General features: G+C 40.7%; 1 protein-coding gene across 2 annotated transcripts in view; it reads left to right on the forward strand.

The window, feature by feature from the left end:
• The first annotated feature begins 3,396 nt into the window (after positions 1–3,396).
• Positions 3,397–24,105, forward strand: part of vwc2 (von Willebrand factor C domain containing 2) — a 35,073-nt gene continuing 14,364 nt past the window's right edge. Inside the window, exons 1-3 of one of the 2 annotated variants that reach the window (XM_023277116.3) lie at positions 3,397–3,893; positions 17,631–18,363; positions 19,743–19,872. In XM_023277116.3, coding sequence (XP_023132884.2) covers positions 17,710–18,363; positions 19,743–19,872 — 784 coding nt within the window. In that variant the 5' untranslated portion in view covers positions 3,397–3,893; positions 17,631–17,709. The remainder of the gene's footprint in view (positions 3,894–17,630; positions 18,364–19,742; positions 19,873–24,105) is intronic. The other variant, XM_023277114.3, reaches the window with a different exon arrangement.

Raw genomic sequence — 24,105 nt, forward strand, 5'->3', positions numbered from 1 at the left:
ACAGAGAGCAGCAACAGCAGACATTAGCAGTATGCAGCATATAGAGATTTTGGCAGGTGTTCAAAGACAACTCTGCACAAAGTAGTCCATGGTATTATGGATGTTGTTTATTGATGGTAAAGGGCACAAAGCTCCTGCTCAAACAAACTTTTCTACTTGCACTCTACTGGAAAAACAGAAGCAAACCTGGACTAACCTCACAGTAAATATTCAACACATGCTGTGGCAAAATTCTCACGGGTCCCCTAAAAAGAACAACTTAACCTCTAGTTGTCCGCTCAAGCATACCGCTAATGGGCAGGTGAGGTACAGTGCAGTCACTCCTTGTTTCTCTATGTCCCTGTAGCTCTGTCCCTCTTCACCCCTTCCCCTCCGTAGATCTGACTTCACCCATTTTCAGTGCAAAAACCAGGGGGTGGGCACTTCTGTTCTGCCTGATCCGTGGAGTATGAGCAGCGAGCCATGTGGGCCATTTCCACGGCGGGGCTCAAAATGCTGAAGTGGAGATAATCAATAGTTAATGGAGGCAGAAATGTAATGACAGTGAAGGATGACATTTCAACCTCGGGGAAGGTGTAGCTGCAGAGAACCGTGCTGCATGTATGCTGATGTGCGCCCAGGGCAGTTATGAGTTCACAGCCAGCTTTTAATGCTATATTAATGATTTCCTTTTTCACCCCGACACAGGCAGGAGTGAGGGGCCCATTTTAGGAGCTTGCTGCCATCATGCAGTTTTGAAAAAGCCATTTAGAGGTAAATAAGTAAATAAATAATTTTTCTTTTAGGAACATAATTACTTGAATATTTGTGGCAAATTGGCTGGTTGGGGGCTGTCACTCACTCCCTAATGACAAATCACTGCAATACTCATGCAGACGTACATGTCTGTGGTACCCAATTGTACTTTTTGACCTCCTTATGTTTTTCACAGCATTTCTATGTGGCAGTGCTGTTACCATGAAGCTTAAGAATTATATAACTTGAACTAATGATATGTTCAAGATTATATACAGTAAATACAGAACACATGCTCTCACAGTTCTATAATTCTTCTCAGATTTATTTCTGCAGTACTGATCTTTGATGTCTATTGTGGTTAATGTTTTTGTAAATCTCCTGCCCTTTGATCTCAAAGGAATTTACAATGGGTTTTTTTTTGAACAGTAGAAAGTATTGGTGATCTTGAGACCTTAGAATGTTTTTTCCCCATCTACTGCATTCCTGTGATATTCCCTTTTTTTTTTTTTTTTTTATTGGCTTGTTTTTATGAAAGCCAGTGGCAGGGTTGAAGGTTGCTCATGTAGGTCTGGAAGCTGAGGACACTGAGGTCAAGTTTACATTTTCCCAGTGGAGGAAGAGGTAAAAGTAGCAAAACCACTGAATAAACTACCATTATAGCCTCCTCCACAGATAATATAAGTCCTATATATTAACTTGTAAAGCAGCATTATGGCAAAATGGCATTTTTAATGTCAAAGCTGTCATTGTAGGCAAGCTGGTAAGATATTAACATATAATGTAGCTGGCTGTGGTGGAGCTCATTCTTGCAAACACAATGGTAAAGTAGAAATAAATGTTATTAGAATGTCCACAACTGAATCGTCTCTTCTAGTGGTAATTACCATACACAGAGAAAAGAAAATTGGAATACTCATGGAGGAGTAAGTTTATTGAAATAGTTAGAGGCTGGTGTATTCTTCTTGTAATGATTTTGTGAGATGATATACTATTTGGTGGTTTAATTTTATTACACAAAATGGCATCATATTTGGTTGCTCCTTGTATGTTATTATCCAGACGAGCAGTGTGGCTAAGTTAAATAGCTCAATAAACTGAATTAGAGCTTTGTCCAGCATCAGGTTAATATATACTTGTACTACTATGTTCTATGATTTAATACTTGCTAAACTTACAATATTTCTATCAACCTGAATTGTATGTTATTTGCTAATTGGCAAATTTTAGCAGGCTAACAGGCTAAACTAAGATGGTGAACTAGGTACCTATATTACCTGCTGAACATTGTGAGTAGCATGTTAGCATGAAGGCGTTAGCTCTCCACTCAACTGCTGTGCGTAAGAATTTATCTGCATTTATATTTTACTGTTGACTAATGCTGTCGGATAAATGTGGTGAAGTAAGAAGTACAATCTTTAAGCAAACATTTGCAGAATGTTCCCCAAGTTTTCATTGTTAGCTTGGTAACCCACATGCTGCCTAGTTATTTTCCATCAACACATTTTACAGCACCGCAACAAAGAGGAACTCTTAGGTAAGGGCTCTGTAGATGTCAAGACTTTAAGTCAAGGGTATGGACAGGTTTTTTTCCTAAAAACAAACTTTGTATTGACATCAGGAAAACGTTCCAAAATCACTGCTGAGGAACGTTAAAGAGGTGCAGTGAATGTTCCCCAGAACTTCAATGAATGTTGGCAGAATGTTCAACAAATGTCAGTTGTTCACTGAGTAGGCTACATGTTGTCTAGTTACTTTCCAGCGCAACATTTTATGACAGTTCTTCAGAGAACATTTCCTGAAGATTCCCTCAAGATTTCTGTTATCTGGGCTGTGTTTCTCATGAATTGCAACATTCTTGTACAATTTTAAGAAAACTAACCATCAGGTAACATTCCTTGAAGGTTCTCCGAAGGTTTCTTAAAGGTATTAGGTTCAGTTTATTACCCCGCCAAGGAACATTATGGAGTTATGTGGCGATCGGCATTGGTATGCCTGTCTGTCTGTCTGTCTGTTAGCAACATTACTCAAAAGCAGACTAACAGATTTGGATGAAAATTTCAGGGCAGGTCAGAAATGACACAAGGACTAACTGATCAGATTTTGGCAGTGATGCAGCTTATAGTCTGGATCCACGGATTTGTTGACGATTTCTGTATCATTGCAAGATAGCGGCACAGCCTCATACGACTATAAGTGAATACTACTTTAGCTGCCTGCTGACAATCACATGATTGCGATTCTACTACAAATCGACTGTTGCAGACCACATATTTTTCAAAGATTTAATCCGTCGGAAATCATATGACTGAGCAGCCTTGGCGGAGTACTGTGCTCACTGAGTGCTTTTCTAGTTTTAAATGTAACTCCTACATCCCAGAAAATTTGTTTTTCAAAGAATAGTGTCTACATAACATGTTTTTCTTTTGAGAATGATTTACAGCAGAGTTTCATCGTTCATTTTGGTAGTAAACAAATAACAGCAGAAATAAAAACTAATAAAAAGATCTTTTGTAGGTGGATATGTATAAGGAGGGAGGGGTGTTGGGGGGCTCCTGAGGCACATTACAGTAACAATTATCTACAAATGTAATTCCCTGCTTTAGTCTTCTCTCATTCGGCACCAAATTACCCGGTGACCAAAGTGCGTCACGGAAACGACTCCTTAATTCGACCTAATTAGGTGAAGTCGTTAATCACAGCAGTGTGTAGTTCACGGACCGGCCGGTGCAGCATCTACCGGCTCTAATTGACCGCCTGTTGTCTGTCGCTGCTCCATCTAGCGGCCGTGACGTCGGAGCGCTGCTGCCTATTTTCTCTTTCCATTTATTAAATTATTTTTCCCACCGTCTTTCTTGTCACCGTGAGAAAGAAAGTGCCAGTGAAGAGCAGGGGCATCAGCAGCTCTTCCAAACAACGGAGCATCGCCGGAGACGGAGCGCTTTCACTCACTGCTACGATTAAAGTTGAGCGCGACACGCTGATGACCTGCGAGCATCCTCCGGGGAAAACTGTGCATTTGACTGGCTTAACGAGCGTCAGTTTCCATCTCCTCACCACAGATCATTTGTTGCTGACTGAGCTCCGCTGTCCTACAGTCCGAAAGCTGTGTTTGAAGCGGCGCACTGACGGATACGGACAGACTCCGAGGATCCCAGGTGAATCTATGTTGCTGTGTTGGGTTGCAGCTTTGTCTTTATGCATGTCAGTCTGAACTGATTGAGGTTTCATGTCAACTTTAGTTTACCGGGGATTGACCGCGCTTGTAATTGTGTGCATTTCACAGTGATTTTTACTCACGCAGTGTTACAGTAAAGCTACCCTGCCTGCCTCAGCTATTAAACTGCATCTATCACCAAAACCTATGCAAATGAGCTTGATAGGGAAAACTAATGCAGATTGTTGACACCTGCTGAAAAACAGTGTCGCACCTGTGGAGGCAACATGGTTGTTAGAGTAAATGAGCTGTGTTGGTGTTCTTGGTGTAAATAGGAGTGAGGGTTTTCATCAGTGGCTGCACAAAGACACTTTAGGGAGCAACATTCAGTCAACACAGGCTTTAACAGCAGAGCAGGCAAACCCACAATACACTCAATTCAGCATTTCATAAATTTATAGTATCCTGCCAAGGAGGTGGTTGAATGGGGTGTCTCAAATCTGTTTTTGGAAAAATGCAGCTGCTTGTTTTTCTAGTGAATGCTGTTCACTAAATGGGACATTTCTCCACATTTTTGTTTAAGTATCACTCCAGCTGTGATACAGAACAAAGTGAAATTTTCTGCTTGTCCATCGTTGTCATCTCATCGTCTCTTGTTCTTTCTGATGAATGTAAAAAAAGAAAAGAAAAAAGAAATAAATCTTGCTGACTTGCACTCTCCCCTTTAATACATTTCCTGCCTCAGACTTTTCCTGGCAGGCTTTATGCACAAAAACCCACCTTGTTCCGCTGCACATAATCTTAAGATTATGTGACAGTTTTGCAAGGGCCGTTGGTTTTGCGTTGCATGTTTAGGCAAACTTTCTTCTGATTTGGGTCACTCGTAAGATTTACAGTCAGAGGATAAAATTCAATTAGACAGCCCTGCAGCAATCTTTACTCACTGGCAGATGGCTTAATACTCTTGGATCCTGCCTGAGTGTCCCTTATTGCTCTAATTGGATTTCATCATTTCACACTGTTTATCTGTATAAAAATGAGTTTTATAACGTGGCATCATTAATTCAATACTTCCTCAGCCCTGTCAGATCCCAGCCCACTAGCCAACTCTGTCGAAACATTTCACGTCTCATCCCCCGTGATCTGCTTTGTCATAAATTGAAGTAGAGCTCGATATAAATTGTTGCATTCTCGGTGTGTCGTTGAAGGCATGTTGGGACGCTGGCACAGAGTAAGTGGGAGAATGTGTAATGTGAAATACATGATGTGCACGCAGTGGTGAGGGCATATTTGTCTGTCTGAGTTAATTCTAGCCCCAAGGAGATGGTTTTCCTCTCAATGACATCCACTTTGATTTTACAGAGGGACATTTGCAGTGATTTTATTCTCCAAGACAATAGGAATGTCAAGTCTGCTTGTTTTGCAGGCTCGTTGTCAGCCTTACACTGTACAATACCAGCCTTAAACAAAAATCAAAACAAGGAGGAGGCTGCTGCATCACTTTCTCCCCCTGCTATCATTTTCTGTCACCGTGAAGTTTTTCAGTCAATTTGCAAATTAGACTGTTTATTCTTTCAAATGCCACTCCTATTAATTCAGACTAAATGTTAATTAGAAATAAACAATCCAAAGCATCTTTGCTTGGGTGTGGAAAATTCCTGGAGATGAGAGCACCACCTCAGTACATTTTGGTCCTATTTATAGTGTTATTGTGTAAGTGAAACAGCTATCAACCTGCCTGGAAGAAACCTTTCTGAGTGACATCAAAGATGAAAGCTAGAGGGAGGTCAGCCTTTACTCACTTAACCGCCATGGTTTGTGCTGCTGTTGAAGCCCTGCCAATTCAATTTATATGAATAACAGTATCTTATTAGTCAAGGTGGAGCTAAAATTGAACTCCGATCTCAGGTTGTTGTGTCAGGACTTATTGTTCATAGTCGCTGTGCTGTGTAATGAAAATGACAATAATTTATGAGTCATAAATCAATGCGATGGTGAGCATCAGTGAAGCGTGAACTAACAGCCAGGTTGAATCCCTGCTTGATTAATCATTGTTGCTGCACCTCAGTGGTCAAACCGACTATGTTCAGTAGCCTGAGATGTAAACAGAACTCTGCTCTTCGACAGAGGGATTTATTACTACAGTGACGATAACAGCTGAGCTGCTCCTGCAAACACTGAGGCTAATGCTGTGTTCATTCACGCCAGTGCAGGAAGCCACAGCAACATTTAAATGTCAGGAGAAAGTGGGGACGTCGTCACTCCTTAGAAGTAACAGCACAGGGACCGGCTGCATTTCAGTTCTGCAATTTTAATGTTGGAACTGAAAAACAAAATCTTACTTTATTATTGGGAGATAATTAGAATTCCCTGCAGCTGCATAATTGCATGTCCAAAAAATATTTATTGTATAGCTGATGATTGATTTTAACTATGTGCAGAGAATTAAAAGGCACAGCACCACAACAGGTGACACTGAGGAGGAGGAACACAGTTTTAATATATGGCAAACTCAGGTTGTGTTTTTATGAAGGTTTGGCCACGATGGATCTGTGAAAGCTGATGCTTTCCTCTTCTTAATACACTAGAAATGAATTTTGAGCTAACTTTGAGTATCTGTGAATTTGACCTCACTTATCCCCAGAAATTCAATTTATTTAGTGTTTTCCCCTGATGTCTGAATCTTTATTGAAAGACAACCCAGACTGCTGCTTTTGAAGACAGACTAAAAATACATGGAGATTTTTTTAAAAAAAGGGTATAAAATATATCTATTTTTACATACTGTTTATATAATTGTGGTCAGGGAAAGTACACTAAGACAACACAATTATCTGATATGTACAATCTCAAACCATGCTTTTTTCCCTCTAAATTGACATTACTTCCACATTGCTTGGTTGTAAAAAAAAATTAATAATTTCTCTTTTTTTGCCTTTAAATTTTTTTGCGACCTTGTTAAAAACCAATTAGTAGAAAAGTCCCCCTTCTCTTTGCTACAAAGAGGTAGACACATGTAATCAAAGTGAAAAAATACAGCAGTGTTGATATACCAAATAAGGAAGATATTACAGTTTTTCTCAATTGATAAGACACTAAATTCCATTCACTGTACACAGCCACCAACTGACTGCACACATTTCTCAAAAACAGGACACTGCTGTCTAAATTTTGGACACTATTCATGGTTTGCACACAGTTTCCAAAACTCTTGCACTCTTTTTGCAAAAGACTGAACATGTTTTTTGCTCATTCGAACACACTTTTTCACTCATAGCACACATTTTTTAAAAAAAAGTGAACACTAGGAAGCAGAATTGGGACACTGTTCCAACACTACTGTCAGAATTAAGACACAACAGGTCAAAACTGAAAACACTTTTGCCAATGAACTGCACACTGTAAAACCTGCTGGGAAACAGCATTAGCTGTTCAGAATGCAATCTGTTGTTAAGGTCAGCAGATGGTAAGGATGGTGCATAAAGTAAATGGTTTCAGGTTTACTGTGGTTTACTTTACATGTATGTAAATGTTGTTTGTCACTTCAATGACATGTCTATACTGTAACAATACAAGCAGTCAGAAATGTTCTCAGAATACTGTAAAAAAAATCTAATGCATAATTCTGGTTCACAAGTGCTAGTAAAATTACAGAAAGTGTACATGACTGACTTTTTCTGTGTTTGGTTCGTTTGTTCCAGAGAGTTTTTCAGTTGGATTCTGATGATACACATGAATACATCTGGGACAATGTTAGTTTCCATAGAGAACTATTGATTTGGGAATGTTTCAATATGAACTTCAAATTATTGTGGTTTTTCTGCCGCCATATTCTCCATTTCTGAATCCTATAGAAGAATTCTTCTCTACATGGAGGTGGAAGGTGAATCTGCGGCAGTCATACTTTGGGAAATCTCTTGCAATCGATATTGGCATGTGGTGATGTTTCTACTGATGCATATCAGTGCTGGATCAGACACACTAGGTCTTTCTTTCCAGAGAAAACATAGCTTGAGATGTTGATGTTGATGTGGTCTGACCAGGCTGAAAGAATTGATGCAGACGTGGTGTAAATATCTGCATACTGTACTGTGTACAATACAGTTATGTATTTTTTTTTGTCTAACATTATTTTTATTTTGTATTGTACAGTCAAGCACTGCAATGGCCTCTGATTCATTTATAGGATGCATTTGTGTTTAAGTTGTCATTTTTGAGGACTGTATTATTTTTTTTACACTTCATGTGAAAACACAGTGAGAGAGGAGTGTTTTGTATTTAGCAGTGCAGTGTCCTACTTTTGCTTCCTGTGTCTTAATTTTGAAAACAAAGTTCAAATTTTGACAATAAAGTGCGCTTTTGACACAAGTGTGCAGTGCTTTGTGACTTGTGTTCAAATAAGGAAAATAGTGTGCAGTGTGTTGGGAAATGTGGGCTATTTTTCAGGAACAGCGTCTTATCAATTGAGAAAAACTGTAAAGAACATATGAATATTTTTTCATTTTAAGTGGTGAAGACACAGTAGTGTTGAAGTGTTTGTCTGTTTGCCGAATTAAAGGCTGTGAATTTAGCAGCTCCCCTTTTTGTATTCTGAAAATTTAGGAAATTTTGGGTGCCAAAAGGTAATTTATGGATAACAGAATACATTACTGTAACCTTATTAATGTTTGGGGTCAGTTAAACCCTTAGAGGTGTGATCCACTGACAGATAAACAAACCTATAATGTGCAGTAGCAGAAATCCAAATGCACTTATCTAAGATTTAGCAGGCATAGTGCAGTATAAAATGTACTGGCAACGCTGCTCACTTTTGTACAGCTCTGTACTTTTTCTGTTTGTACTGATGCATGTGTAACAGCTGTGCTCTTAGAGACCTCAAACAGAAACAGTTTTTTGAAGTGGGCGTCTGAAAAATGTCATCGGTTCAAAATCAGGTTTGTAAATCAGGCTGATAAAATTAGCAGCAGTTTTAAAGTGGTAAAACCCTTATAGTTATAAAGCCTTTAGTATATTTTGTAGGCCCCATATTTAAGCTACCATATAACACATACTATACGTGGCATACAGTATACATGCTGTCATGAGCAATCTGTAATTCTAACACTAGTTTATTATGATTAATTGAAGAGTTTTTTTCTGATTCTCAGTTCTAATGCTGATATATTGTATTCCATGAAAACATGCTTCCTCTGCTGTTGAGTTTCCAGCTGAGTCTTTCCTGCTGTTTGACCTGTCAGGTCAGAGTTTTGAACTGACAACTTTGTCGTTGATGGTCAGTGTTTGCGGATCATGAGCTGGCTGGCTCAGTGGTGGAGGAATTTCTAAATAATCATTTAGTTCATTTAAACTCTTGTACAGCTCAACCAGTAAACTTTAATCGTGCTATCAGAGATGTTACATATATACGGTATACACTACTGTTCGAAAGTTTGGACACACCTTCTCATTCAATGATTTTTATTTAATTGTTTTATACATTGTAGATTAATACGGACGACATCAACTATAAAAGAATACATATGAATTATGTTGTAAATAGAAAGTATTAATCTTCAGTATTAATCTATAATGTACAAAATAAAACAAATAAATAAAAAGCATTGAATGAGAAGGTGTGTCAAAACTTTGGTAGTGTATGTATTTAAGATTCTGTGGTCATTAAAACCACCTGCCTAATATTGTGAAGCTAAAGCATCTCTGATCCACCGAGACATGAACTCCACAGACCTCTGAAGGTGTCCAAAACTTTAGCAGCAGATCCCTTAAGTTAGTGGCAGAGAGTCTTATCCTGCTGATAGAGGCCGCTGCCGTGAGGAGATACTGCTGCTATGAAAGGATGTGCGTGGTCTGTGACAGTGTTTAAGAAGCCGGTATGTCTCAAAGTAACGTCCACATGATTGAATGACCCAAGTTTTCGAGCAGAACTTTGCCTGGCACATCACCCCGTCTCTGCCAGCTTGACCTTTTTCTGAAGTGCATCCCGATCCATCTCTTCTCCCAGTAAATGATGCACAGCCGTCCAGGTGATGTAAAAAAAAAAAAGTGATTCATTGGGCCAGGCCACCTTTCTTTATTGCTCCACGGTCTAGTTCTGACTCTCATGTCTTCCTTGTAGGTTGACAGTGGACAGAGATTAGCTTGAGCAGCCCGACTGGTCTGCAGCTACACAGTGAGCTGTGATGAACTGTGTGTTCTGACACCTTTCTGTCTGCAGCATTAAGGTTTACAGAGGTTTCTTCTGAGGGATCAGATCGCCTGGGTCAGCCTTCATTGCCCTCACACATCAGTGAACCTTGGGCCTCCATGACCCTGCCACTGGTTCACTGGTCGTCCTTCCTTCGATCACTTAGAAGCTACAAAGCCCTACGTGCCAAGAACTCCCCACAACAGTTGTCTAGCTGTCAATATTTGGCCCCTGATGAAGTCATTTAGATTCTTCAGCTTGCACATGTATCCTGTTTCCAACACATTACCTTCAGGAACTGACTGGTTACTTGCTGCCTAAAGTATCCCACCTCATGACTGGTGCCATCACAACAACATAATCAGTGTTATTAACGCCTCCAGTCAGAGGTTTTAATGTTGTGGCTAATGGGTGTATATTGGACTCCAGGGATGTGTACTTGGATTACAGCTTCTGCTTGCGTCATTATTTATTAATCAGTCATCAGTTTAAAAACGGTTGCATAAACCAAATGGAGGTTTTGGTTGTCTTGGAGTTATGATCATGCATGTTGAACAATGAGAGGCTTTTTGCAAAGTTCTCACAACTGGTTCAGTCCAGCTCATTACGGTGCAAAACAAACTACGTGTGGTTGGATTTTAAAATTTACAAAAAAAAGCTGACTGATGTTTTGATTTGTTCTGTTTTGATAACTAGTTCTGTGTTTGAAAAACACACTGATGTGAAAACGAAGAAACCGCATCCCCATTTAATGTGTGTGGTCAAAAAAGGTGTCTGTTCTTTAAGGCACAAATATACAGCTAATTTCCCAGTGTTATTAAGTGTTTGTTTTCCTGAGATAATTATTTGACGCTGACAAGTGTTAATTGGAGAGTTGTTTTTCCACTTACAGAGCTGTTTGTTGTTTTGTTTTTTTGCTCTGAAGTGGCTGTTTAAATGTGTCACAAGTGCGAGTGAACTCAGTGATGTTAGTTTATATAAATGATGCTGTGAGGCTGACTGACGGCTGCGACTTGTAGTTAATGTGAGGTTTTGTTGTGTTTGGGTGCTTTTAGGTCACACCTGTGCAGAGTGCATAACTGAATGCAGCATCACTTTTTAAGCTGTGCTGATGAGAACAAAAAGCTGCTACATCAGGTTCCCATCCTTAAAGAGAATACAGAAGCATTGCTGCAATTTATCACACATTATGGGCTCATTACACTCAAATTAACACCAATAATTTGGCTCTAACTGTCCATAACACAAGCTTCTACCCAATTCTGCAGAGACATATAGACAGTGATTGTATAGTATCTGTCTGTCACTTCCTAGTTGTGTTTCATTCCTGCATGCCAGAATTACTAGGAAGACAGCAGTGAAGCAAAAAACAGTGGAATTCTTTGCAGAGTTGTAGGGCAAAGATAGATCCACGACCTTTCACCAAATGGCGTAAATGCAAAGCTATAGATATAAGGAATTTTTGCTGTCACTTGAACCTGAAGAGTGGAAGGGAAAAGAATCTACAAAGGCATCTTGAAAATGTTTCACAGAAGGCATTTCAGTTAAAAGGACATATTTGTGTTTCAATTTAGTCTGAAGAATTTTATGACATTGGGCGCACATTATGCTGTGTGGCGAAGAATTAATTAGAGAGACATTTAGAAAAGATGTGATCTGTATTGGCAAGATGGCATTAGGATGTAATGACTGTGGCAAACAATTTAATTTGAAGAGGTTGTAAAAATTGGGTTGTTGCGGTTTAACAAAATGAATGTTACAGGATACAACTTTATTTTTTCCTTATTGTCAACAAATGCAATCAAACACCCGACAAATTAGGGTCACTGTAGGTAAAAAGATAATATATCCTGAAAAAAAGCAGAGAATACCTGAAATTAAAGTTGTATGATTACAAGAAAGGGCTTGGATATACTATGACTTATAGAAGTCAGTTGACTGGTTGAATATCAGATTAGATTTTTTTTTTCTGATTCTTACACCGCCAAGGAATGCGGCGGAGTTATGTGATGATCACCATTTGTCTGTCTGTCTATCTGTTTCCAACATTACTCCAAAATGGAATAATGGATTTGGATGAAATTTTCAGTGAAGGTCAGAAATGACACAAGGACCAAGTGATTACATTTTGGCAGTGATGCGGCTTATAATCTGGATCCACGGATTTGTTAAAGATTTCTGTATCATTGCGAGATAGCGTAACGGCGTCACTGTAACTATGACAACAAGTGAACACTAGGTCAGCTGCCTGCTGACGATCACATGATTGCGATCCTACTACAAATCGACCATTGCAGACTCATCGGGACTTATCCATCGGAAATCATTCAAGGGGGTGGGGGTGTCTCTGAGTCCCATTAATTCTCGCTGCACGCTACATATTTAAGTCATGTGATTTGGCATCCGTACATAACGTACACATGCATAACACACGCCTGTGCTCAGCACAAAGTTATTTTGTTTACGGGTACATCTATATTAAAAGGCCACATTCTATGTTGCTGTGATTTCTGACCATAAATAACTAATATAGAAATGCTGCATTTCTATTAAAAAAAAAAATGCTAAATTTCTGACAGTGCCATATGGGGGAATGAACAGCCTTGGCGGAGTGCTGATCTCTGAGTGCTTTTCTTGTTGGTTTTGTTAAGTTTTTTGAACTTATTCCAGATAAAATAAATGAATTTTAAAATATACTGACCATAGCACTTTTTGACTGGTCATCTTGTAAATTTTGACATGAGATTTAAATTTTTACTGCATATTTTGGTAATTAGACTCCTCAATTATTTATAATTAGTGTCACTAACTAACTAAAATCACTTGACTCCTAATGAATAAATAAACTTTGAATATCACAAATTTACAAGAACAAAACTTGGATATTCTCTGGAATGCTAAAGTCAAAAGTTTTTTTATTTGTTTTGTCAAGGGCCTACATCATTTCACTTCGCGAGGTCGGATCATAGTGACTCATTGGTCGACTCATAACCCGTGGGTGGGTTAGTCGACCTGCAGGTCGAGTGGGTTCAGGTCCAATAGGAAAAAAGCTGCATTCTGACTAAGTTATAAAAAACTTACAGAAACATTAGCAATAAGTGAGACTGTGGTTACTAGTTCACCATCCACCTTCTCCTTCTTCTATCATCTTTCCGGTGCCTCAATCACACAGGCACTGGAGTATGCAGGTCCTCATATTCCCTGACTGTCAATAATCTGCATCATCGAACTATAAAGTCACCTATATCTATCACACATTTCTGAGAAACTAGAGCAGAATTCCTAAGTGAGAAGTAGAAACATGCAGCCACAAAAGAGCATACGGATCACAGGGACACATTGCCTGTAGTATTCCTATGATATTCTTTTAATACTTCTTTGATCATTTAGTAGTATCTGTGAAAACACAGCCCAGACCAAGCCACAGAGATATGAGACTACAGATAGTTTTCAGCCACAACATTAAAACTACCAAGAGGTTGGCTGTAAAATATTGATCAAATTGCTCCAATCTAATGTTCTCCTGAGAAACTTTGGATCCTGGCATTCATGTGGACGCTACTTTGAAAACCACACTGCCACATGGAGCCAGCACTCTCTCAGCAGGCCAGTGGAATCTGATACTTCACAAAAACTGTTCAGAACTCGCTCAAGAAATACGATGAAAAGCCTCAGGCACTAACATGAACTGGAACAAGCCCGATCCATGGAGGCCCTACCCCAAAGAATTCACCATTATTATATGAGGCAGGCGGTTTTAATGTTGTGGCAGACCAGCAGACGTTTGCTGCAACCTGGGAGAGGAGCAGGTGTGTGTCACTGTGCTCAGCTGCTATAGTCACAATCCCAGGTCGTGTCACTTAAAATGGCCCTGCTCGTAATTTTTTTGTGAGGAGCATGTGAAAAGCCTGCCTGAATAAACTCAATCTGCTGCATATAATTTTAAGGTTTATGAACTCACTGATTTATAACACATGGACACTATTAAAAGATAGAAAGAATATAACTGGATATAAGGAACTGTAGCATTAAATTGTCACAGTTATGGTTAAGATGTCCTGCAATGACATTTTTTTTCTCGTAAATGTATTACTTTATCATGTTGTTAAATTATATTACCCCCTCTTCGCTGTGTAGAACTTTTTTTGACCTACAATGGCCCTAATGTGCTGTCGTCATATAAAAACTAATTTAACCAATAATGCATAAGTCTGTTTTTCAGCATTTTTAGATTTCTCTGGCCAGTTCGTTGCTGTCAGAAGTAATCCCCCATTGATTCCTGCAGGAGACAGACATCTTTAAAAATCACAAAGTAGTTTCTATTTTTTAGGGGTTGCAATTTTGTAAATCAGCAGGTCGAGGTTTTATAGATAAGTAAATAGTGCAGTTGTTCTGCAGTAATGGTGATGGGGGGGTTGATTTTTTTCTGTGTTTGTTATTGACTAGGTACAGAAGATACAGATGAGTGAAAAACCAACATAAAGTGTCTTGCATTTGGTCACCACGTGCCACCAGAGCAGCTTTAATAAACCTTGGCATTGGTTCTCCAAGTCTCTGAAATCTACTGAAAGGATGGATATTTTTCTTGGGTCTCATTTAGTGCTTTGATGATGGAGGTGCAGAGCGCTGTCTAACAGGTCAGGCTAAAATATCTCATAGGTGTACAAGTGGGTTGTGATCTGGTGACTGCAAAGACCTTAACCTACGATTCACATCATTTTTATCAAACCATTCAGTCTCCACTGCGGCCTGTGGATGGAGCATGGTTAAAGAGACCACTCCCATCAGGACAGAAATGTTTCATCACAGGATAAAGGTCAGTCTTCCCTCTAAGGAAATGAAAATCAAGCATTCAGGTTTTTCCTTTAATTTGTCACTGTATTCTGGTCAGTATTAGAGCTGGTAGACTACAGTTGGCATAGTAAGATCTAGCACATAATTAACAAATCATCAACAAGTTATTTCAATGAACAGAAGGGCTTGGTAGTGTTTGCCAAGTGCAATTTTTCATGTTATATGTCCAGATTAGTAAAATACACCTACTTGTTACACTTTGTAGTAGAATTTCATGTTCACTCTGCTATGGTTTGGTGTAAATTTTAGAACTTAAGGTGAGAACTCACAGACAGGTACACAGGTAGGTGCGATCAGGATTTCTTTATTTGATAATCTAACCAATAATCTGCCACAAAGGCCAAAACTCACACGAGTGGGGAGAGGGAGGGGGAGAGGGCAGCGGGCTCTGGGGACTCGGCAGCGGAGAGGCACACGTCGGCGCTGGCGGCGTGAGTCGGATCCGGAGTCCGGCAACTGGGGCAGGGCTGGTCGGTGCAGTCCGTGGGTGGAGGGCACGTCCTCTGTCTGGAGGCCTGTGCTGGGGAGAGACTGGATTACCGCCTAGTTCCTTGTTCCGAGAAGACGCTGCAGCGCTGAGCCGCGGAGCAGCCAGTCTCTCCCCAGCCGTCCTTGGGGAAAGGACGGAGACCCCTGCCGCCCTCTGAGGAAAGGGCGTTGTGAGTTTTTGCCAGAGTGGCATAATTGTTATTTTTGAGAATAAAACCTGTTGACTGTGACCTACCTGCCGCCTGCTGTGTTTACACACACACTTTGGGTTCGAAATCCTCCCTGTACCGTGACACACTCAGGGGACATTCTGGCATACATTTGCTATACTTGTGTGAAGCCATGAGCTAATCAACCTACCTCATCATTAGCAGGCAAAGTTATATGGACACCAGCAGCTTTTATACACTGAGAGAAGTGGGGCGCCTGTGAGACCTACCACTCAGAGAGTTGGATCACACGCTGCTTAAACCCTGATAAATTTGGCTCAACATAATTAGTTCTTTTCGCCTTTTCGTGGGTTTTGTTGATTGAGAGGATTTTATAGATGTATTGGCAGCCTTGTCCTTTAACATACTGTGATACTGTGGCTAGTTCGCTCCCTGTTGCCAATCAGCCTGAGGGCCACCTAGAGCTCAGTTCTGACGGAGAGCACAACAGCAGCATCAGCAACAGTATTAGTGTGACAGCTAGTAACAGCTGTTAAGGTGGAGAGGTGAGGCTGAGAAAAGCCAAATGAGGTCCTTTTACTAATGAGGCTTGGGATCATCTCTCCCTCTCTCTCTCCCCCTCTCTCTCCCCCTCTCTCAGCTGCAGCAGTGTTATCGGTATGCACCTCGTTCTGCTTCCTCTGAGTTCCACAGCAGCTCCAAGGATTCTGCCTCAAACATAGCAATTCAGCTAAAACACTACTCAAATACCGTTGGTGTGCCAGCAGTCAATTTCTGCCTTTTTCCCTCAGAATGGAGCAGAATTCATGAATATCAAAACGCATGACTTGAAACATATGGAGAGACTTTGGTTTTCTAACCGTCAAGCAGCATCCATGTGGCTGGTTATCCCTGCATTATGTCAGCACTGTGTGTTACCACATGCCTAATTGCCTACTGTTTACTTACTGCTTAGTTTCTCATCACCTGCCGTTTAAGGCTCCTAATCACCCAGTCGGAAATGAGCTGTCTTCATTGACGCTGATAAATTAATCAATATGGTGAACTATTCTTAAACAAGCACAGACGGGATTTTACAGTTAATTGTCAAGTCGGTCGATACAGAGTAACCCCCCATTCAAAATAAGCTGTGAAAGCGAACACGACTGCAGCCCGCTAAACGGAGCTCAGCGATGACACCGAGCATTTGGTGTGAGGGAAATGAATGGAAGTAGGACACCGAACGCAGCAAAGCATCATAGCAGGCATTTGAATTTCAAGATGCCGCAGTAAATCAAGTTAAGCAGGAAACAAAAAACAAAAACATTGACTACAGCTTTTTCAAAAATGTGCAGCCTCTGCAGTTGATCCTGGGATTTTAGTTGACTGAAGCTGTTGTATATTGACTTCTGACACAGTGCTGAAAGCTGGGAGGAAAGTGATGTGCTTTTACTTCTGATTAAAGTAAAAATAATGAAATATTCAGTGGGCCCCTTTCACAGACAGTTTCAAGACACCTGCACTTCTTTGCAAAAGCTGAAACAGATTTGTCTTTATTTTGAAATTGATATGGCTACTTCTGTCAGCTATAGTAAATTCATCTTTCCAGACTGGCATTATGTTCTATTTTCAAATCAATTTCCTCTTTGTACAGATGGCTGTGATTCATTTAAAAAAAAGCAGACATCGATCTCGATTCTTTGCTCCGTAAGAGGAACAAGAGCTTAGGAGTGTTAGATTCAGGTTGTTCTTTGGCCATTTTCCTCTTACTCAATCAGTGCTGGGACCGATTGATGCAGGGAAGTGTTACAGTATGAAGCAGTATCGATTTCCCAACATGGCCCTGTGAATACTCCCCATCCTGATGATCCAATTCACTGATCCTACAGGCTTGCATCACACTCAGCGGGATGTTCGGTTGACATGATGAAGCAGTGCTCTGAAGTCTACCGAATTTCCTGCGCTGTTCTAGAGGCTAAATGAGACAAACACCACACCTGGGATAAAGAAGTGACAAAATACCTGCTGAGCGCATAATGCCAGTTTAATTTTCTCTTTCCAGATGGACTGGCTCACACCTGAGATGTGAAGTGTGTTATGTGAACCAAGGTGTTTTCCCACCTCGCTGGTGGTGGGGAGAGATGCTGCACTCCGTTGCCATGACAGCAGAAGTTCTCTTTGTTCTTGGGTTCCTGATGAGCGGCGCTCAGTGTAATCCTATAGCGAGCGTACCAGTGAGCCGAGAACGCCTGGAAAGGGTGTTGACCCAAGCCAGGGAGGACAAACACCAGGACAAGCAGAGCCCCGAGGAGCCAGTGGGATATGCCGCTCAGCAACAGCAGCCAGAGGTAATCAATGCTCTGGGCCCCAACAGGACTGCCGTGAGCCGCGCCAGGCCGAACCTCACCTCCCAGGCACGAGGATCTAAAGGCGGGAAGTCCCAGGAGCTGTGGAGCAAACAGGACAGCCTGAACCAAATAGACGAGGGCCCTACCAGTGACGTCACGCTCTCCCTGGACGCCATCGACGAGTATGCCTACCCAGACTACAGGGGCAAAGGCTGCATGGATGAGAGTGGCTTTGTGTTTGCCATCGGCGAGGAGTTCACACCGGGCCCTTCAACTTGCCCTTGCCTCTGCACAGATGAGGGCCCTATGTGCACCAAGCCCGAATGTCCCAAGGTTCACCCTCGCTGCATTAAAGTGGACACTAGCCAATGCTGCCCTCAGTGCAAGGAGAAAAAGAACTACTGCGAGTTCCGGGGCAAGATCTATGCCTCGCTGGAAGAATTTAAGGTGAGTCCCATTAAGTGCGTTCACTCTTTTTTGACATGCTCAAAGTTGAAAGAAGTGCTGACAGAACACTCCTCGCCATCAATGGAGTTTATCACAGGCACTACACAGAAACTAGTTACCTTGCCTTGCAGCATGGAAGTGAGCAGGCAGGCAGATTTATAATGGCAAAGGTCAGCACTTGTCTTTTTTCTCACACAACGCCAGAATATTACCGGAGGCTAGATTTAGCAATGCAGTTTCAGCAGAGTGTTTCCATATTGAGTTTGTTGAAACACATGATAGAGTTACAGTTATAGTAATGTTACAACTGCAGAGCGCTCTGCTGCATGTGGGTGTTTTAGAGAGAAGACACAGAGATGCACTTGCAAAATCTTTAATTTTTTATCTTCTGGCACTTCATTTAGCAGCACCTAATGCTCCACTTTACATTGGCGAGTCTCTCACCAGGTGGTTAAGGCTAATATGGGATTTCTTCCTACACTCGTGGTGTAGCTGACAGCTCTTTGTCAAGTCTCTGCTTAAGGAAATCTACAGAAATCTCCACTTCCACAAGCGGCGTGCATCAACCTTTGTGTGTGTGTGAAAGGGGTGGGGGCACTTTGAAACTAAGCAACAGGCAGGTTTTTATGCTTGATTGCAACATTCTGGGGCATTGTGCTAAGTGCTACCTCTCTCCATTTTTCACAGTGGAGTGCCATGCGGAGGCGCAAGCCTCTGCATCTACATCAAAGCTGGTAGAATTAACCTTTGCTCTCTTGTTAAGACTAAAGGTATATGACTTTATACAAGCGGCTACTAAATGAAACCTTTCACGGCATTGTAGACACTGGATGTAATTCCAGCCGTATACTGCCAGTCCCAGCCTTTGTCCCACATTTGTTCTGTTCAAGGTACACAGGAACGCTCAGATGACCAAGTCATTTCTAACTCTGTTCACGCACCAAGGAAATTGGAAGCATCTTTCTTTTGTTTCCCGTTCCTATTGATTTCTCCATATCCTCTGATTGGAAAGTGAAGTTCAATTTTCGACTCAGCCTTCTCTAAAATGAGGCACTCATTGGCAATGAAGTTGAGAAAGATGGGATTTCCCTATAGATGTAGCTTTGTGACACTGAATGCACACACTACTAAACAGGCCAGACAGGGAGGATTATTTGTTTGTGCATTTGTGTGTGTTTGAGAGACAGAGATAGCTGGAGAAAGATAGAACAGCAGAAAAAAATAAAAGATTGAGACAAACACCGAGGCAGACAAAGAGCCAGAGACAAAGATAGCAAGAAATTAATTAAGAAGAGATGACTCTGTGTAGTCTGTGTACGTGTATCTGTGACTGAGCTGCTTGTGAGGGTGTTAATTACTATTTCTTCTCGGCTATCCAGGTGTCTCCATGTGAGAAGTGTCGATGTGAGCCAAGCGGGGAGGTGTTGTGCTCCGTGGCAGCCTGCCCACAAACGGAGTGTGTGGACCCCGAGTACGAGCCAGATCAGTGCTGTCCCATCTGCAAGAGTGGTGAGTGGAGACGATTTCTCTCAACAAGGCTGCGGTGAACACTTGATCCCAGTACAACCAGCCTTACAGTGGCGGCCGCTGTGTAGCACCACTACAACAGACTAGTGTTGAATGTTTTTGCTCAAGGGCACCTCGATAGGAGTAATGAGGGCAAGGTAGCACGACATTCAATTCGCTTGACGCAAAGCACGCAGCATTGCTGCACTGCAGTGTGTGCAGTATCTTGCCACATCAGATTGGATCTATTTAGATGAAGTCACACCAAAAATATGGTTAATGAGTTATGAACCATGGCTTGTTTTTGTGTAAATCATTCCCTCTTGTGTCCTTCTCAGTTTTAATTTCATGTAATGATTCGTTTCATTCGATGGGGGCTGCAGCCTATGTTCCATTTTCAATTTTGTTTTCAATTCAGTTTTATTTATATAGCGCCAATTACAGTCAAATTGTCTCGAGACGCTTTACAGAACCCATATGCCTGACCCCCAGAGCAAGCCAAAAGGCGACAGTGGCAATTTGAGGTAGGTTTGCTTTTTGTGCTGCTGGGGGTTTCGGGTTTACGTTCCCGTTGGTTTGAGAGCTTTGGCCTGTCTGAGAAGAAGGAATTCTGCGGCTCAGAGTCGATTATCTGAAGTTCTTTCGGATGATTCCCGACAGCATGTCCTAGATTATGTCCCCTTGTTTTCTTGGTGTGACTCTAATGCAACATGGCAATGTCAGCAACATTGCTTCCTTCAGCAAAAAGAATGATGACTTGCGATATGTATCTCTGACTTGGAATCTTAAAGTGGCGCAGGCTGCCTGCTATAAACTAGAGCAAACAATCTGCAAGAATCCACATGCTGTAAAAATGCTTTGTCTGTATGAGCTGCTTACTAAATGACAGTATAATTTTTCAGTGTAGCTGCAATCAAGACATCTTGATTTTCATGCGGTTTGTCAAAACTTTTGCACGTTAAATGATGTACACAAGAGAATTAGAAGAGAAAGACTTCTCTTCGTCTTGCAGCAAACTTTATTCTCTAAAGAGATATGAAGAAAATACATCAAGATGATAATTTAAATGGATTAAATACACAAAATGTCCACCGTATCCAGCCTCTGACTCCTATCTATGCACTTCATTATAATTATACCCAGAATATCCCATTAGGATAATTCGTGTATCATTATAAACTCATAAAACAAATGTAATGAATGCTCACGACTAGTTATCAATCAGAGGTGGTCCCACTCCAATTAAAAACCTGTCTCACAACCTTCAGAGATAACGAGTCACAAAAATTCGTAGTCATGCAGGGTTACTCACTCTATTAATATTTGCCTGTTGTAATCTTGGGAAATACATGCTGGTCCTTTGTTCCCGTTTATTTTATTTTTTTTTTGCTGTGCACCCACTTTTTATATATGCACATATTGATCATGCTGAGATTGCTTTGTACAGAGTTTGGGCGGTGCTCCATATTTTTCCCTGTGAAATGCCCAGTGGATTTGCTTGGTTGTATTTGTAGGCATGTCAGTCCAGGAGACAGATGTAGATGCAGTACAGTATGCGCAAAGATGTGGCAGACTGACGACAGTGTGCATCTGTATTCAAAAGTCCCACAAAATCCATGGGCTCATTCAGCCGATAAGGATTTTCTGTTTTAAGATGGCATCAGTCCCTATTACCATAAGATTACCACACATTACCATTCAATAAACGGAGTTCAGTATGTTAAAGACGCCAAGTTACCTGACCATAACTAACTCTGTTACACTCTGAGTTAGAAATACTTGCATCAGTGGAGTCCTTTGGGATTCTGGGGTTAATGGGTTACTACACTGATTCAAATATTAACATAGAAAGTGCTACTCAGGATGCAAAACCGTTGTAAAGTTGCTTCTGTGCTTTTGGAGGAGCTTCCTAAATTGATGACTCAAATAACATCGAGCTAATATCATCATGGGCTGTAGATTGTTTATAAAGATTGACAAACCCTCCTTGACATCACTCACAGGTTTTCTGAAGATTGGTTTTGAAGCGTGGTGACTTCGCCCATCTCTATCTCGACAGTTCGTGATTCCTCCTAACCACCAGCTAATTCAAAAATGAGTAATAAGTGTAGTGTTGAGCTAAATACGAACATGGGAACATATCTGGGCCACTGACTGTCCTATGACAGCACACACCTGCCACTCAAAGCAGCCAAGCCCTTAATCCTGCATAACTTTAAGCCTTAGTACAATTTAAATGGGTAAATTATTTAAAAATTAAGACTTTGTTCAGTTATCATGAATCAGTAAATAAGCTATAGAGACCAAAACTATTGCTTGTTGTAGGATGTAAGCATGTTTATTTTTGCTGTAAATTTGGACATTTTGACATGGGGGTCTGAGGAGCTTGATTCATTTTTGTAGCCAGCCTCAAGTGGCCACCATTGATAATCGCAGGCAACTATCTGTAAGATGACAATATATTGGGTAATTTATATTCATTAAAAACAAAAAGAAAAAAAAACACTGTGAAAGGATGAATGACCATTTGTATAAATATAGATTTTTAATGTGGACATTTTTCACAGCTTGTTTTTTCTAGCTGACATGTAAATGTATTTGATTTGACTAGTTATTTATTATTTTGCAAAACAAGGAAATTACAGATTAAACAAGAAAAATAACTCAGAGAGTGCAGTACTCCGTGAAAGCTGCTCAGTCATTGTATCATTTCCGACAGATGAAATCTATTTATATAAAAAAGGACCATGCAGTGAGCGCAATTGTGTGTTATGCATGCGTACGTTATGTATGGATACCGAATCACATGACCTAAATATGTAGCGGGGATGATGGGATTTGGAAACACCCCCACAATTTAATCAGTTGTTCCTTGTATCATTTCTGACGGATAAGTCCCAATAAGTCCGCAGCAGTTGATTTTTAGTAGGATCGCAATCATGTGATCGTTGCGTTCAGTTGTTGTCATAGTTACAGTGACGCTGTGACGCTATCTCGCAATGATACAGAAATCTCAGAAAGCTTATAGTCCATGGATCCTGACTATAAGCCGCATCACTGTCAAAATCTAATCACTTGGTCCTTGTGTCAATTCTGACCTTCCCTGAAAATTTCATCCAAATGCATTTGTCCATTTTTAAGTAATGTTGCGCACAGACAGACTAACAGACGGACAAATCGTCACGGAACTACGCTGCATTTCTTGGCAGAGTAAAAATCTATTGCGATTAAAATTGCAGTTAATTTTTTACAGTGTAAAATTAGACTACAACTGATTCACTTTGATATAGATACTTGGATGCATGCTGTTCCTGACATCATTACTGATGTGTGGAGGTAAAGTATTATAAAATCAGAGCTTAAAGCAAAAAACTTGTTTTTTTGATTGCAACTTTTATAATGAATGAGTAATGATGTATAAAAGCTGAACCAAGTACTTCTATGAATTCTGAGTATGAGAAAGTGAAAAAGGTGAGCAGCCCAAGTCAACAGCCATGGTGTAGTTCACACACTGAGCAAAACTCTGAACTACCTCAGTGGTTCCACTTATGATTCAACCATTAATCTGTGATGACCTTCCAAACCAACTCTCAGTCACCTGTCATTGTCTGTACGAAAATGAACTGGTCTTTTTTTGTACAGAAACAGAAGCACCCAAAATAGCTTCTTCCACTTTGCAATTCAATGAAAAACATTGTTGAGTTGCATCATGGGGACTGAGTGACTTTTTTCTGCAATTCTGAGTAATTTCATCTTTCCTAAAGTCCTTCAAATTCATGGAATTGAAGTAGTAAATTACTGGAGCGTCCCTGCTAACTCGGTCGTATTGTTTCCTCTCACATACACCTGTGTGACACTTAGCTAAAATTAGAAGTCTGTTCCTTCGTCGTCATGCAGCTTCTGTCAGCTCGGTCTTACACTCTGTTAGCGTAATCTGGAAGGAGCACAGTGGTATTTATGAAGAGGCAGAAATAGCCTTAGGCAGCATTTACGCCTCGTCCGTGCAACAGTCAGGCTACAGTGTTTTTAATGCTGCAGCAGATGAGATTTTTATGTATTTTCAGAAATGTGACAATCATTTTGACTCCGTTTTCACTTTTCTGTGCCTCCTGCTGGTGTTTTCACATATTCCGGATAGCTGTGAATATCAGAGCTCCAACTGTTAATTAGATTGAGAATCTTTGTACCAATCTGTGTTTAACAGCCTCTTATTGGACGGGAAATTGTTTCTGGCTG

This window comes from Amphiprion ocellaris, chromosome 16, assembly GCF_022539595.1.
Source record: "Amphiprion ocellaris isolate individual 3 ecotype Okinawa chromosome 16, ASM2253959v1, whole genome shotgun sequence".
Classification (NCBI taxonomy): domain Eukaryota; kingdom Metazoa; phylum Chordata; class Actinopteri; family Pomacentridae; genus Amphiprion; species Amphiprion ocellaris.